This window comes from Crocodylus porosus, unplaced genomic scaffold (genome assembly GCF_001723895.1).
Source record: "Crocodylus porosus isolate Cpor-Errol unplaced genomic scaffold, CroPor_comp1, whole genome shotgun sequence".
Classification (NCBI taxonomy): Eukaryota; Metazoa; Chordata; order Crocodylia; family Crocodylidae; genus Crocodylus; species Crocodylus porosus.
In genome coordinates, this window is record NW_017728938.1 from 6,120,355 (window position 1) to 6,137,825 (window position 17,471).

General features: G+C 44.3%; 1 protein-coding gene across 2 annotated transcripts in view; it reads left to right on the forward strand.

The window, feature by feature from the left end:
- Nucleotides 1-17,186, forward strand: part of RBM6 (RNA binding motif protein 6) — a 102,242-nt gene extending 85,056 nt beyond the window's left edge. The window contains exons 10-22 of one of the 2 annotated variants that reach the window (XM_019547526.1): nt 1,371-1,637; nt 2,856-3,016; nt 4,031-4,128; nt 5,709-5,751; nt 6,547-6,607; nt 7,657-7,748; nt 8,514-8,666; nt 9,701-9,790; nt 10,617-10,883; nt 11,954-12,028; nt 14,388-14,485; nt 15,825-15,954; nt 16,930-17,186. In XM_019547526.1, the coding sequence (XP_019403071.1) occupies nt 1,371-1,637; nt 2,856-3,016; nt 4,031-4,128; nt 5,709-5,751; nt 6,547-6,607; nt 7,657-7,748; nt 8,514-8,666; nt 9,701-9,790; nt 10,617-10,883; nt 11,954-12,028; nt 14,388-14,485; nt 15,825-15,954; nt 16,930-17,055 (1,661 nt within the window). In that variant the 3' untranslated portion in view covers nt 17,056-17,186. The remainder of the gene's footprint in view (nt 1-1,370; nt 1,638-2,855; nt 3,017-4,030; nt 4,129-5,708; nt 5,752-6,546; nt 6,608-7,656; nt 7,749-8,513; nt 8,667-9,700; nt 9,791-10,616; nt 10,884-11,953; nt 12,029-14,387; nt 14,486-15,824; nt 15,955-16,929) is intronic. The other variant, XM_019547527.1, reaches the window with a different exon arrangement.
- The last annotated feature ends 285 nt before the right edge of the window (nt 17,187-17,471 follow it).

The following is a 17,471-nucleotide window of genomic DNA, read 5'->3' on the forward strand; positions in this document are numbered from 1 at the left end:
CAGAATATTATATTTCCCAAATTAAAGACAACCCAGAATTTAAGATAATCTGCCCAATAATTATGATTCTGTATATGGAAATTATAAATTTGTTGTAATTTTCCATGTATAGATTCTAATTACTGGGAGGGGAAGTCATCTTAAATTCATCCCCCTCACCACTGCAGTGGGAAAAACAATGGTAGAGGGACAGGCAGTGGGGGGTCGGTCAAGCAGCTTGTCCTTTCCACTGTCTCCCCCCCAACAGCCTCTGCCCTCTCCACCTGCCCCTCCTCGCAACCTTGGGCCCTCTGCTACCCTTTCCCTCATCCCCCACCCCTGAGCCACCTCCGTTAACCATGTTAAATGGGGGAAAAACCCTCATCTTGGATTTGAATAAATATGCCATGAAAACAGAGTGTTGTCTCTGCATAGTCAAACATCCTGTTGGAATTTTATCCTCAGAGGATTCTGGGATATGGTAGAAGGGGACCCCTTAAAAGGGGGCCAAAAGGAAAACTGTTGGCCCCCTTTTCTCTCCTCTTGGAAGTTCTAAGGTGGCAGAGGGGCAGGGGAGGTGAGGATAACAGCAAGATGTGATATGATCCAGTCTAGAAGAGAAAATGAAAATATGAAGTTAATTTATAAACAAACCATTTCTTCCTTTAAGATGGTGCATTGGTGTTGATACCTTGCCTCCACAGGCCCACATCTGTGGAACACTTCCTCTCTCTGTCAGCTTTAGAAGGATCAGCGCTAGATCCTTTTCAGAGTAGGGCTGAATACCTCTATATCACAAAGGCCTTTTAGCACAGTACAGTGAGGCTTTGATCAATGGATTATGGTTTTATTTAAAAGGTGCCTGTATTATCTATGATGAATAGGCATCTAATATGAATGATCTCACTATATCGCATGTCAGTGCTATAGTTACACGTACCTACACATGGTTTTTCACCAGCAGATAGGAAAGACAGATACCACGTGCCAATATGCATAGCTACAGTGGTCTACAAATAGATTAGATAAAAGACTGAGATCAATGCAAGGCAGGGTTGATCCTGTACTGGACCAGCAGGTAGTTGCCAAACCCATCTGGGGTTCTTACTTGGGTAACAATTAAGCCTAAAAGTCAAGAACTTTTCTTTCTGCAGTAAAAAAAAAAAAAAAAAAGGTCAAAATAAGAATTTCGTAGTAAGAGCAGAGTCATGGTGAGATGACATAAAAAGTGTTGCTTCTCTAAATCTCAGAAATATTTGTACTTCTCACTGCCACGCTAGTTAAAATATATGAACGCTTAAAGGTCAGAAAATTGTGCAGTTTCCTCTACAATCAGCTGCTACAGGTGACAGAAATAATAAAGATAAAATCCATCTCCTTGTCTTTTCTAGTAACAGAAGCACCACTTGAAAAACCTGAGCAGGAGTTACCAGGGCAGCCTAAGCCTGAGAAACTAAGTGCTGTGGAAGCAATTTCTCCACAGCAGTGCCAGCCTCAGGAATCTGAACCTAGGAAGAGAGAAGAAAGTAAAGAACGGCCACCTTCACAAGAGAAGAAAAGGGATGTGGACAGGCACTTTCCTCGGAAAGAAAGCCAGGAGCCTGCTTCAAGGAGAGAAGCTGAGGAAACTACACAACAGGAGGGTGGTGGGAGCAAAAGTAAGTTGAGCCATAGGTATTCAGACAATGGGAAAACACTGAGACCCCCTCCCTCCCCACAGTTGGTTGTGTGTTGTGCCATTAAGTGACAGATGGTGATGGCTTTCCAATAGAAGACCTCTTTAAATAATGTTTTTTCACGATGTATAACAAAGTACAAAATGTATTGAATTCAAGCAGAGTAAACTGGGAGTGAGGTCTCTGTCCAGCTTACACAGGTGCTGAAGAATTTGGGGAGGACACCCCAAAGTGAGAGGGGCTGGTGCCTGCTTAGGCTGCCCTCCATAAAAATTAATTCAGGGCAAGCTGCTACCATCCTTTCCAATTAGTATCTCAGTCACTGAGCTTGCCTTTCTGTATGGCTGCCTCTTGAGGGAGGTCTTTAATGCTGGGGCAGCTATGAGACCCTGATCTGAGGGCAGGAGAAGGCCCAGCTACTCAGGATTCCCCTGTTTATTGGATGCAAGATGAGTGGTTGCAAGGAATAGGTGTTGAAAGTTCTTCATTTATTTCCTGGCAAGGGGAGGAAGGTGTTACCTCCCAGTCTGTGAAGATGGTTACACTAACAATCTTACCTTACTCCCCATTCCCCTCTCCCCGATGCAGAACAAAAGTTGGACCTATCACTCTCTCCTTGGGAGAGTCTCTTACCCAGCCACACAATCCAGCTACTGCTGCTCCTTGCCCTTGTGGGAGCACCACCTGATGATGCAGGACTGCCACAGAAGCAGTGCAGGCCATACTGCACCACACTGTGCAGCTGAGGACTTCATGAAGCTGCATCTGTCTCAGTGGTGCAACATGTCTGTGCTTATACAGTGGCACTTCCCAGATAGGCCTGATTAATGTTTCAGTAGATTCTAACCAACTCTTTGGACCACCTTGCATGGCTATTTCATATCTGCCTTTTTCAGGGGGTTCTCTGGTACAAGTACAGCATTGATCATACTTATGCACAATGCCAAAATTGAGAGATTAACAAGCACATGAGAGGGCAGGGCAAAGTTACTAAGGGACTTGGAAATAACAGGGGGGACAACAACTGGGACAGATTAGGTCTTAACTGATTTAAATCTAGACCAAGAGGAGGAAAAAAGCAGCACGCATTCTTAACTTACCCCACTGCATTCAGACGAATTGATTTTCACTTTGCCTCTGCCATAGCGATGAGAGTTTGGCTTCATAATGTAATCTTTCCTTCTTCCTCACCTTCATCAGCAATTATGCTAAAGCGTATCCCTCGTTTCACCCCACCTGAAGTGATTGTGGGGCTTCTGGCACCGTATGTTCGACTCTCCATCTCTAGCGTGCGCATCATGAAGAACAAGGCTGGCCGGATGGGGCACACTTATGGCTTCATTGAACTGGACTCGCATGCTGTAAGTGGCTGTATTTGTGCACTCTCTGCTTTGGCCTCTGTAATAGGTGGAAAAAAGCTTGCCAATATTAAGAGCAAACAAAAATGCAGTAAACTTCTATGTTCATGTCAGAGTAACTTTTGGAAAGTCTTATTTGGCTGACAGCAGTCATTTTAGACCACCTTAGCATCACCTTCTCAAGGTCAGGGAGGCTGGACCTGATGATTTTGTTAGGTCCCTTATAGCCCCTAACATCTGTGAACCTCAGTTTATCCAGATGAGCCCTTAGATATAGGAAGTGGCTGAGTGCTCGTCACCTATCCTTTCCCTCTCCCATATAAGCAATTCAGAATTTACTGTCATAGCTGCCATTAAGCCAAATGAATTGCTTGCACAAGTAGTGCATAAAAGATGCAGATGTTGAGAGAGCAATGTATATTGTCCCTGGAGGAGTCCATCTTGTCTTTGGACAGGTCTGCTTCTAATATTATACCCTCCCTTGTCAGTGTACTTTGGTACAGAGTCACCAAAATTATTAGCGGCAACTTTGAAGACACAAAGTTCGAGTGCCATGCCAGTTAGCTGATGAAGGGGCCAGAGAATGGACAAATAGCCTAAATGTGTATTTGCTTTTTCTCATATCCCATGGGTCTTTCAAAAATATGTAAAACTAGAGGGCCTAGGGTGTCCTCTACTCTCTGGCTTCTAGCAGTAAGTCTTCTTTTGGATCTCTGGCTTTGGGGTTCCGGGTGATTTGGCCCAGAATTTGGCGCAGAAAAGCTCTGTCTACTAGTAGTCTGGGTACCCTAACTGATATGCGTTTTCTGATTGCCATAATTGGAGCAATGGATATTGACCAGATCTTCGTTAAACCTACAAATCCTAGACCAGGATGTTTGCAGGAGGAGAGTATGTTTTCCCTCCACTGTGCAGGATTCAATGCCCTTGACAAACACTGCACTCTATCTAGTCACCTCTATCTTTGAGTTCCTTCAGTCAGGATTGGTTTTTAGAAATGTCTCCTTCTGTTCACAGGAGGCTGTACGATTGGTGAGGATTCTGCAGAACCTAGATCCCCCAATCTGCATAGATGGACGCACTGTGGATGTCAACTTAGCCACAGGGAAGAGAAGGTATGAAAAAGAGACATCATAATCCGATATATAATCTGCTGTTGTATCGTGGTCTGTCCTGTTAGGTCCCTGTTATCAAACTTGGATACATAGTTATGCATGCATATCAGCCTGTAAGTGCCGGATTTGGGTAATATAGGTACCTAAATTTCAGGGGTGAAACTTAGGCACCAAGGTATGAGAAGGTTGAGAAAACTTGAGTAGCAGGAAAAACAAATGTAAGAGTAGTTTGGCTCTTACGGGATTAACCCTCTGGTAAAAATGCACCCCAGGGAACTATGCAATTATGTGCCTGCACAGCTTTGCGTATAAAAGGCACGGCCACACATAATTGCATAATTTTGCATAATTTAACCCAGCAGGCTCTGTGCCTCCACCTCCATGGGGCTCCCGGCACTCCAGATGGGAGCCCCATGTGGAAGCACTGAGTGTAGTGGCATGTGACTAGACAGCTGGTAAGTGGGGAGAGGAGCTTCTGCCTGCAGGAGGCAGGGGTGGGCTAGGCATGGGGTTTGTGAGTGGGTCTGAGGGTGTGTGCGGAAGCTGTGAGCTGCATGCCATCAGGTCATGCCAGCCAGCTCCATGCCTCCACATGGAGCTTCCAGCACTCCAGCAGGAAGCCCCATGTGGAGGCACAGAATCGTGTGCCCAGCCTGATGATGCGTAATTCCATGCCTTGGAGAGCTGAAAGCCCCACATGGAGGCATGGAGCTGGCATGGCCCAGCCAGGCCCAGTGGTATGCAGCCCCTGCCTGCAGTGCTGCAAGCCTCACATGCTGGCACAGTCAGCCTGGTCTGGTTTGAAGGTGCACGCTAGCTGACTGGCTCTGTGCCACCATATGCAGCCCTTGGGACTCAGCCAGAGTTGTGTGCTGTGTGCTGCCAAGGGCTCTGCCTGCTGTAGCCATGAGTGCCTCAAGAGCCCAGCACCTGCTGCTGCTGAGCCACCGGTGGTGGGGGCTATGCACCATGGTGGGGGTATGTGTAACAGAGGTGACCCACACCCATCCACCCCCCCAACTCCATATACTCCAGTACCCACACCACTCCACACCTCTCCCACAAATTCACACCCCACACCCATCCCCCAGCCATACAAAGTACCTGCATGTATTTCTAAAGAAGGGTCAAATAGTGTTATATTTAATTTGTAACAAAATAAAAGTAATTAATTTTGCATAATTTTGAATTTTTCTTTGCATAATTCCCTGGGGTGTATAAAGAACCTTTATTGCTGATGTCCAGTTATCAGCTCTTATTGGAAGAGACTAATAAATATGGCTTTGTCCTTTTCACAGAGCCTGGGAAGGTGGGTACCAAACCCAATACATTTTTTGTTGATTCAGCAAAGAGGTTAGGTAGAACTCCTTTGGAAATGGACTGACCTCCAGACCCTGTGGAGGGGTACAGCTCTGCAGAGCCTTGAATGGATTCTTACAAGACAGTGGCTACAAGAATAGTTGTCCCAGGGGTACAGAAGACTCTTCTCATCTTTGTAGCCCAACTGGTCATGTTGAAGATGCTGAGATTAAAGTGAAGCTAAACTGACATTAATGTGAACATGTTTTCTTCCTTAATAGGAATGACTATGGGGAACACCCTGACCATCCCTACTATGGCCCGGTAGGTCTGTGAGAATGAGTCCCCTGTATGTTAACAGAAGCTAGTTCTGTTGTGACAGCACAAATCCTGGGCTCCCCCTGGACTGACAAGCAGCAAGCCATGCATTCCTGCAGCTGGGAGCTCCAGTCAGCTGATTGGGACTCTGTGGGTGGGAGCTCATGGAGCACTCCCAACTTTTGGAGCAGATGGGAGTCTTGAAAGGCTCCATTGTGCTCCAGACACTGAAAGCACTGGCCACATATTTAATTAAGGCCTGATAGGGACGAGCTACAAAGTTATTACACATTTTATGTAATAACTTTGTAGCTTATTGCTCATTTAACCACACTATTACTAGATTGAACTGTTGGCCAGGTAATGTCAGGGGCTTTAGACAATGTGACATGCTATATGACCTATAACATGCTATTCTGAACTACCATAACTGGGCACAACTGGACATTATAGTCAGAATATTTTAACACTGTGAATTCCTATTTGAAATCTCTGGGTTTATCTTATGAAGCATATTTTTGCACCCAACGGTGCTAACATTGTGTGGTACCCCATGGCACCCTTGAAAGCATCTTAAGGCACCTCAGGGTGCCACCCCAGGCAGCCTAGTTTGAGAATCATTGTTTTAGGAAAATATAATTGTCCTTTTATTAAAGGAAAAGCTATTTTTGCTTATGTTCCATTTAAAGTGGCTGAATTAGTCTTTCCCTTTGAGTGTACAGAGGGAGAGAGGAAGAACCCTGTGATGTGTCAGATTTGTCTCCTTTCTTGATCTGTCTTTAAAAAGCTCTCTTATTCTAGGGTAAAAGAGGTATGAGGGACAGAAGGGGCGCTGACTCGCAGAGACGCAGCAGAGCACAGTGTAAGCCTAAGCTCCACCTTTCTTTTACAGAATTTTCTTGTTTTTCATGCCCCATCCGCATGAATACACTCAGCTTACAAATGTTTAAAAAAACTGTTAGTAGGTACAAGTGCTGCATTCACCCCTGATTCCTTTGCCAGTATAATTGCATTACAGTCACATTTTCCTATTTTGTTGTGTTTTTTCTCTCTCTTGTTGTGTAAATAACCTGGATATCAAGAGAAGCTCACTGTAACATAAAAAGTAGCAAAACTAAGTAGCACAATGCCTATCATAGCAGAGGGTTTTTTTCTTTAATCTTTTTCAGTTACAGAAATCATACTTGGTATGCCAAATGGTATGTAAAAATTGCACATCTGTTTGACATTGTTTCACTGACTTCTTTCAAGTAGATTTCAGTTCTCACACACAGTGACTAGAGATAAATATCCTATACCATGTACTTGATTGGTTGTCTTTATGGTCTGAATGACCCTGTGGATCTAGTCAGTTTTATGGTGGCCCCTGCAGAGTCTCTTGCCTTTCCCTGTTGTTTATAAGGGCCTTCACATAACCACATGGCACAAACACATTTGAAAAAGGGAAGCTTTAATGTAAAGGCAAAAAAATCCTCTCAAAGATATGTAGGAACAGACCTGAAAGTTATTCTTATTTCTTAAATGAAAAAATATTAGATTTCAAGTTGGCTTAGTTAATTTAAATGTAATAAGTTGGTTACCTCAGTCCACTTGCTAGTGGGAGCTTGTGCTCACATCACGTAAACTATCACTTAGAGGTATCAGATGGTTTCCAGAATGAGAGTCTCACTGTAATCCTACAGCTGGATGAGTTGTGAAAACTTGTCTATTTTCTTCATCTGTAGAGGAATGAAAGTTATTTGCAAAGCATCATGGTGAAATACAATGTCACTGCCCAGGCTCAACCTGCTTTCATCTCCCATGTTCTCAAACCTCCCACCAGAACAATATTTGTTCATACCAATGTTTTTTCAGAAGTGTTCTTTGCGTTCCCTTTTGGAGAATCTGATTTTGGCTCTTCTCTCCATTTAGCTCCATCAGATATGTCCACTTTTATTTATGATCCTGAAACTGGGAACTACTATGACCCAATAGCTGGATTATATTATGATCCTAAGACTCAGGTGAGTATGAGAGATGAGGGGGGAAGTTTACGCCTTCCTGGTTGTAGAGCAGGACTTGTGAACATGCCCCCCCTCCCCCCGGAGATTTTTTTTCCACATTTGGGTGTCATCATAATACAGTGTGAAGAGGAGTTGGGGAACGATACCTATTTCTAGGTCTCATCCTCTTCATATTAAAAAATTCTAACTTCCTAGGAAACTTCAAAATGACTGACTTGCTGGGAGGAGAGATTTGTAACTGGCTGGTTGCATTCTCTTCTTCCTGAAGTACTACCTTAGAGATTTGGCGCTCTTTTGTTTACTGGCGTATCATTGAGTATCCTTTCTGGGAGGTACTAGAGACTGGGAACATAACAGTGCCAATGCAGCATGCTGAACAGTGAAAGTAAAGCTTTACATGGTCTCTTGGCTTACTGCACCTTATGACAGTAAATGGAAAGTTACTGTAATAAGGAGGAATCTATAATATTAGCTACAACTCTGCTGGAAAAGAGCTGCCCAGAGCACTTCTACAGCACTGTGGTCACACCCCCTTCATGTCAAGAGTTAGCTATTTTGCCCAATGGGTTTCCTAGCTCTGCTGCGTTTGCCCATTCAAGTCTATAGTATCACTCCCACTACTCATCCTTGTGCTTTCTGCCACAATGCCATTTACTCTTGCAGTCTTTCTCTTTCATCTCATTGTCCTAGTAGTTGAATGCTGTCACTTGACTGCACTGGCTAGCAGGTGTTCTTCACTAACTTTGTTTCAAATTCTTCTTTCAGAAACAAGTCATAGTGAACCGAGAAGAACCCACATCACCTCCAAACAGCAGGGGAAGGCGTCATGGAAGCCAAGAAAGGACAACTGAAAGGAAAGAGCCATCCAGTCGGGATAGCAGGGACAGAAAGGAGAAAGGAAAAAGTACTTCAGTTAAGGTAAATCTTTCTCTCTCAATGGGGAGAGTAGTTTTAGAACATATAGAAAAGGACAGGAGGGACATCATGAGAGCAGAAGAGTCATTATAGGATGAAGCTCAACCTGGCTAAACCTAACTCATCCTGGGAGCCACAGTTAGGTTTCAAGTGTTACCCTTTTTATGGCTAAGAAGCAGAGAAGGAAGATGTTGAGATTCTTTCCTGTTGAAATAAGAGTGTTTGTTCACACCTGCCAGCTGCAGGATTGTAGCAGAAGTCTTATTGTGCATAGCAGGGTAGGTTGCCTGCTGACAAAGAGGGTTTTGCTACTGCAAAGGAGTGAGTGCACTTCGACTTTCTGCCAGCAAAACTTTGCAGCATAGAGTAGGCCTGAGGTAGCAACTGCGATCCACTTCGTTTGAGCAGATTTGGGCAGGATAATGTTTTATACAGTACTTTGCACAACAAGTTTTGAATCTCTATAACTTGGCTAAAAAAATACTAACGGTGGGTCATAGGATGGAATGGAAATGTTTTGATGCGAGTATGACCAGAAACTTCTGTTGTCCTTTCTCATTCTTCATAGTACATCCTGTAAAAGGAAGGTGGGACCTGGTAGAGGTAACTGTTCCTGAAAGCAGGTTCCTTAGCTCTGTTACTGATTAGCATGGTGGATTACAAAGAAATCTTAACTTGCTCAGTTTTGGGTTGGGAAGTCATACAGTCTTCTTTGGGACCAGAGGTGCCTGGATTCTAACCTTCCTCTTGTTTTGCCCCTTATTCTCAGCCTGCCTTGTAGCACTGTTGGAACATGCAGTCTCCTGAGAGGTCACTGCAAAGGGAATATCCAGCAGAAGCAGCTTAACAAACTGTGTACACAGGTTTTGTGGGGAGCTGCTACTGCTGCCACCACCACAGACAGTGCTGTTTCTCTGCTGGCTCCTTAGTTTTGCTTGATTGTCTAATTTTGTTTCAGTGCATTCTGAGCCACTCTGTGGAGACACCTTTTGATTCCCATATTGGGTAGGTTTAACTCCTCATCTTGGATGTTTCAGAATGAATCTGGAGATGAGAAGTCCCCTGCAGAAGATGTCTTTAAAAAACCATTACCACCCATGGTGAAAAAAGAAGAGAGTTCAACCCCGGTAAGACATTAGACTTTGTAAGAAGCAAAGGGCCTTCATGTTATCACTGGATAAGTAATAGAGAAAGTGTTCAGCTAGATTCTTTTCCTGGAGTACTGAACTTAATCTGCTGTGGAGCTTTGCTGAGACAAGCCTTGCTGCAGCTGGCAAGAGCTGACTTAGTCACTGGAGAGACAAGTGCAGTTAGGGATCCCTTTGTTCGCATATCTCAACCCTTTGGCTTCATATGCATTTGCAAGTGAAAGGGATTGAATGATCCTGTCTCAGCACTTCCTTAACTTGACACGGATTTACACCTTAGCTCTGTGATGACTCCACCCTCAAATATTCACTAGCCTTGAGAGACTGTAAAAGTGGTCTGTTCAGGGATTTTTACTCGAAACTTTTTTACAAGATTCTAAAATAGTAGAATTCTTTAGTGAATATCTAAGAATAAAATCTTCACTTCAGTAAGCCTTATACTAAAAGTCTAACCCTGCCTTCCGCATCTTTAAGGTCTAGACTTTCTGTCACTCTGTATACCAAAGAGCATGACACTGCTGCTGCTGTTAACAGAGTCCAAAAGAGCCTTCTCATCTGCAGTGAAAACTGCACACTTTTGTACATACCTCTTTTCTTAACGGCTGTTTGCAAACGACTAGCTTGACTGCCATCCCCTTTTCCTATAGTGCCCATGCTGCTAAAGTGTCACCTGCTAGCTTTCCTGTCAGACTTAAACAGTGAGAATGTGGGGTGGGGGAGAAATCCCATAAGGTACCTACTCCCACATGGTGAAGTCAGCTTTGATATTGCTAACTGGCAACCTTTTCTTCTGTTCTTTCTGCAGCCCAAGGTGGTGAACCCTCTTATAGGCCTTCTAGGAGAGTATGGAGGAGACAGTGACAATGAGGAGGAGGAAGAGGAGGAGCAGCCACAGATGCAGCAACCACAGCCTCACCATCCTCCAGTGCCACGGGAAGAGCATCCTCGGAAGGCTGAGGGCAATGAGGAGAAGCTGACTGACTGGAATAAGTTGGCTTGTTTGCTGTGCAGGAGGCAGTTCCCTAATAAAGAAGTGCTGATCAAGCATCAGCAACTCTCTAACCTGCACAAGGTACAGGGGGACTGTATGGCTAGGGGCTGCTCATGCAGTCAACAGCCTTGTGATTATTGGGGGAGAGAAAAAAATTGGATGGGAAGAGCTGATTTTGATGCCGGTTCAGTTTATAGAAGAGGTGTCTCGCAAAGCTTTCTGTTTTAAAGTTGTCTACTGCAGGGCATGTATTGCAGCTTTTTAACTTAGCTGAGTTGTGGTATAGGTTGTTCAACCCAGCAAGCATGCATAACTTCACCATATGAGGCACCGTATATGGGGACTGAAATCTAACAGTATTCCAGCCATGGGTTTCTTTGTAGTGGAAAACAGAGCACTGGAACAGAGCAGTGCTGAGCAAATGTATTGGAACATAGCATGCAGGTGAATTGAAGTCAACTGTACTCTGCCTATGCTGGCTCCCCTTTGGCACTCGGTATTTGTAGAATAGCAACAGAAAGCTAGGGCTAAGCAGCAATAATTGTATCAGTCTGGATCTGTGCTCCCAGCTGGTTCTCTGATGCTGTGGATTAAGATATGTTGGCTGATGTGCATTTCTAGTGGTACAATACTGAGATTACTATGTACAAAGCAACACTAACCACCCAAACCTTACAGGTGCTGTTCTGTGAAATGTAGCAATAGTGCTGAGCTAGGAGGACCCCATACAGGAGCAATGGTTGGAGGGGGAGGCAGACAGGTTTGGGCTGCAGAGCTATAAGGAGGAAGAAGTATGCACAGCATGTGTCTCATTCTAGGTAGTATCAGATAGCTCACTTCTAAAAAGCACCTGATTTTCATGCTGCTGAAAACAGGAAAGAATAAAAAGAAGTCCTAAAATGTGTAAGAAGAGAAAGCAGAAATTTCTTTCTGATCAGAGGCGAGTGTCAATCTGGGAATGTTCAAACAGGTGTAGAAGCAGAATCTTGGACAGCCTGGTGGATTGTGACATCTCACACAAGCAGATAGAACACGAAGTCAAAGGTCAAGTTCTTTAGTGCATCCAGTCAATAGTCAGACCCATCCAGACTGAAAGAACAATGGTTTTTCGCCACCTTCTCTCTTGGTGACTTCTGCTTTTCTTCTTCCAGCAAAATCTGGAGATCCACATGAAGATCAAAAGATCTGAGCAGGAGTTGGCATATTTGGAGAAGAGAGAGCGAGAGGTAGGACTTTTATATAAGAGAGGGCATGCTTTGACTTGGTGCTGTCCACCTATGTCCCTATAGTTTCATAGTTTCTAGGGTCGGAAGGGACCTGAGTAGATAGATCATCTAATCCAACCCCCTGCCATGGCAGGAAAGATTACTGGGGTCAAACGACCTAGCATAAGTTAGGACCTGGGAAACTGTAGGCCAGTTAGTCTTACTTCGATCATTATGCTGGCACCCATCCATGAGGGGCCAGCAGGGGATTTCATGCTTAGGGGCAACCAACATTGGTTCATAAGTGGCAGGTCCTGTCAAACCAACTTGGTGACCTTCTATGATCAGGTCACCAAGTCATTAGATGCAGGGGTAGCGGTGGACATAGTCTTCCTGGACTTTCTGAAGGCCTTCGACACTGTGTCTCTCTCCCTGTTCTCATTAAGAAACTGGGGGACTGTGGTGTCTACACCCACACAGTCAATTGGGTTGCCAACTGGCTGGAGGGCCGCACCCAGAGAGTGGTGGTGGATGGGTCATTTTCAGCCCGGAGGGATGTGGGCAGTGGGGTTCCGCAGGACTCGGTCCTCGGGCCCGCACTGTTCAACATCTTCATCTGTGACTTGGACGAGGGGGTAAAAAGCACCCTGTTCATATTTGCTGGTGACACTAAGATGTGGGGGGATGTGGGCACGCTAGAAGGGAGGAATAGGCTGCAATCAGACCTAGACAGTTTACAGGGGTGGGCAGATGAGAACAGGATGGGTTTCAACACTGACAAGTGCAAAGTGATGCACCTGGGGAGGAACAGCCGGCTTCATACCTACAGATTGGGAAACTCCCTCCTTGTCAGCACGGAGGTGGAAAAGGATCTTGGAGTCGTCATTGACTCCAAGATGAACATGGGCCGGCAGTGTGGGGATGCAGTTAGGAAGGCCAACCGTACCTTGTCATGCATCCACAGATGTATCTCAAGCAGGTCCAAGGAGGTGATCCTCCCCCTCTATGTGGCACTGGTCAGGCCGCAGCTGGAGTACTGCATCCAGTTCTGGGCGCTGCACTTCAAGAGGGATGTGGACAACATGGAGAGGGTCCAGAGGAGGCCACTCATATGATCAGGTGGCATCAGGGCAGGCCTTATGAGGAGAGGCTATGGGACCTGAACCTGTTCAGCCTACAAAAGAGAAGGCTGAGGGGGGATCTTGTGGCCTGTTACAAACTAGTCAGAGGGGACCAGCAGGCACTGGGGAAGTCCCTGTTCCCCTGAGCACTTATGCTATGGTGAGCATTCAGCCGTGGTGAACCTAGGCTCTGGTATGGAAGACTGGACAAGTCCTTTTCTTCATTCTGCTTTTCCCAAAAGAAGGTGCATGTCCTAGTTTGTGGGATGTGGTATATGAGGAAAATATAGCCTTTTGTGTTTCTGTACATGGGATGCTGGTTAGTTCCCTCTGCACTGAGGGGGACAGCTCCATCTGCTCCCTGGAGAATCCCAGGAAGTTGGTCCAATCTTGGGCTGCTTTTGTTAGACACATATAGTGCCCTGAGCGGTGAGATTTAGGCTGCGAGCTGTTGTTGCCCAGTAGGTGTGTTCTAGCTTCCCCTTTTAACCAGCTCAATCAAGGTTTCTTCAAAATCTTCCCTAGGACTGGCCCTAACTACTTGGGGCATCTATCTACCTTCTGTGGTGGAGGAGATTGGTGTGTATGTGAGAGCACTCCCACAGCACTAGGCTATTTGTGGAAATCACTAAAGAGGCTTGCAGATACTTTCAGCTCTCCTAGATGGTGGTTCATGAAGTGTTGTTTAACCTTTCTCTGGTAGCCTTGCCTGCATCCCAGCTATTGAGATTTCTAACCAGTCAGTGGAGTTCAAGGCAAGGTGACTTATTTTCCCTTCTGGAGTGACCTAGATGGCCACATGTTTGTACTTTGACTGATTTACCATAGTCCTGTGTGCAGCCATGGCCCATAACTGAACCTGTTTTGGCCCAGTCTTCTCATCCCAACTCTCTGTATAGGAGAACATCCCAGAAAGCATTGAAATCCTCAGAATGAAATGAAACTGAGATACTTTCAACTTACTGAGAAAGAAATAAGTCCATGGTTGTAGCCATGTTGGTCTAAGGACATAGGCAGACAAGGTTTTTTTAGGTGAATCTGATCTCTTTTATTAGATCAACTTAAGATGGTCTAATAAAAGATATCAGAGTGTTGTGACAGACTGACTGGATAGAGGGATTTCCAAATAGACCTGCTTAGGTGGAATTGGTGGTTTGAGCAGGGGAGGGCAGGCAGGCCACAGTGATGGAGAAGACTCTCATGCAGGATGATGACTCATTTGCAGTTTCTCTCCTAACTGTCTTCTTTCCGACATAAAGGGGAAGTGTAAAGAAAAGGGAAATGATCGAAGAGAGAGATTCCAGCGGCTAGACTCTCCTGAGAGAAAAAGACCGAAATATGATCAGAATTCTGAGAGGTAAGAAATGTTTTTCCCCCTCTCAGGTTGTTTTGGACTCCTCAAAGCTGCTGTTGTGCATAACATATTGCATTAACTGGAGGAAAATGAGGCCAACCAGTGGCCAGCTAGGAGGAACCATGAAGTTAAGGGTCTCACAGCCTTAACATGTACAGCACCATAGAATCCTCGTGGCTCATTAACTCTCTCATCCCCTCTCAACTGTTCTCATCATGCCTCAACTCCAGATGTGTAACAGGTCCCTGGAGGGCCTTTTAATGATTCTTCCAAAGTACTGTGTAGGGTTGGGGTTAGGGATTTGGAACTAGGAGCAGATCATTTAAAGAGAAAGGAGGAGCCCAGCTATAAGTTAATGTCTACAGTAGTGAAAGCCAGATACCTTTAGCATGTGAGGATTCTCACGGGGCACTCCATCTCTGTCTTCCAGCTAGCTCTCTCCTGTGGCACACCCATCCCTTCTCTGTGGTGTGGAACCACAAGAAGTGAGAAGAGTTTGTACATCTTTGCTCTGCTTCTGCATTGAGTCAGACACTCAAGTGCTCTGCAGATCACTTGACTGTGCTGGGGGAGGCCCTGCGGTACTTGGGGTCAGTAGGCATGAAATGGGCAGGCTCGGTTAAAAGTGACCTGTAAAGGGCAATGCCACATGTTTGTTTTTGATATATGAAACCTGGGAAGGAGATGTTATCACAGCTGGGTTTTCTTTGGATTAGAAACTCAAGTACTATCTTCTTTGTATTTTTTCTGGAAAAGACTGGGGATGATTTCAGAATTTGGTGTGTATATGGCACTCAGACATAGCCATGAGGTAAAACCTGACTGAGAGGATAGACGTGATTTTTTTCAGAGTTTCAAATTTTGTTTTTGCTAACAAGCAACTTTAACACCTACTGAACTTTTAGAAGAAAAGTTCTGCCAAAGATTGGACACCTTTATCTCTTCAAATGAAATTCTGAAATCAGAAGTAAAGATCTTGCAAAATGGGAAAGGCCAAATTCCTGGTATTTCTAAAGTTTATTTTTTTTAAGCCTTTGTAATGCCTTTCAGGCATTCTTTATGTATCATAAAGAAGAGAGGAGGCACACATCCATTTTCCCCTTCACCTCTCTGTACATCCAGGAGCTAGGTTTGGAAAGATGTGCCTTAATCATGCATGCAAAAAGTACCATAGTAAGTCTAGCTCAGGCCTCAAACTTCATGTTTGTTGCATGCAAGATGTGCTTTTCTGAGCCCTTAGACTTGCTTGCAGTGCAGCCAACTCTATCTTAAAAATACCTGCTGTGTTTTCAAAACAAAACAAAGCTGTTTGTTTGGTTATTTATAGTTGTTTCTTTTGCAGTGACTATAACCCTATGAATAAAACAAGATTTGAGAATAACAACCAAGGAGGGCGTATGTTGCAACCTCTGGGTTGGAAAGAAGGGTCAGGCTTGGGACATAACCAGCAGGGCATGATGTCGCCACTAGAGGTGAAGCATCTTTCTTTCCCTTCAAAAACAAATTACTACAATCTTTTATTTGGTGGCAGTTCCCACGCCAGTCTGAGTGGACTGTGGTATGCCCTTCTCCATCTGCAGGGAAAGATTAAATCAGGTTAAAGCAGAATCTGACAAACTTCTGGTGGAGGGAAACCGCCATTAGTACAAGTGTCTGTACTTCTTGACGAGATGTTTTAAGTTCAGAAGATTACATCATAAGGAACAATTGATTTGATGCATTTTACCCTAGGTTTTTTGAGTAGTCTCAGATTACCTGTGTTTTGAATTAACTTGGAGATTTTTTTGAATGTTTCCTCTCAAGAGAATAGTGTATGGCTTGAATAGCATATGCAAACATTTGAAATATGCACTGTATTGTTTAGTGACACCAGTTGTATGTAATTGTTTCTGATGCCTGATTGAAGGACATGCACAACTTAGACACAGCTCAGATTGCAAATTTTGAATGTTACAGTCAAATGTCTAATTAAAGGCAAATATTTGAGATTGTAGCATTAGTGTTTCATAAGCAGGTAAGGTTCAACAGTCAGTTCTTACAGGCAGCAAACACACAATTCCTATTCCAGTTCAAATATTGTCAGGAAATGTTCCCAGGTGCTCACTTGGTTGTTGCTGTGAGGTGCCTGCAGTTCAGGATGGGGTTTTGGAAAAAAGCCAGCTCAGATTAGCACTAGGAGGGCTGCTCTGCAGCCAACATCCCTGTGTTGGACAGGGGAGCTGGCCATATTGAAAGCAGACTCTCAGGTATTTCTGCAGAGACCTCATAACGAAGCCCATCGAAGTAGCAAGTGCTTTCCCCCCACTTTCTGTTAGTACCAGGAGAATATTGTGTTTAATGCAGCCTCCGGAGACCTTGAGCTTAATTGATCAAAATTTTAGTATCCTTTACTTTCATCTCTTTGTTACTGTTTTGCTAAAAAAACAAGTTGTTTCTGTTGTTTTCAGGCAGAAAATTGGAAGAAGGGAGCTGGTTTAGGAACCCAAGGGAAACCCAGCAAGAGGCAGTCCAATGAAACTTATCGGGATGCTGTCCGGAGAGTCATGTTTGCCCGCTACAAGGAACTTGAGTGAATCCATGGAATTCATTTCTCTTATTCTCTCTCTCTCTTTCTCTCTCTCTCTCTTTGTCACATTGTCTCTCTTGAGAGTTTTGTTTTTGGGGTTTTTTTTGTTTTTGTTTTTTTTAATTGTTAAAGGTTTTGCTGCTAGAATTTTTTTTAATAAAACTGAAAATTTGTCAGTGATTATTTCCATATTCCTTCTCCAAAATTCCGTGCACTCCAAACAGATTTCAATTTGGAACTTTTATGAAACTTTTCTTCCCAAAAGCATAACTCTCTCAAGGATTGGTAGAGCCTTTTGGTTGAATGGGACAGGATTGCAGAGGCAAAGTCTGGCTTCTTTATTCCTAGTGATGCTTTTATATTGTACAAAAAACTTTCTACCAGCTGTGCATGTGAAGAATCACTGCCCTGAAGTTGAATACC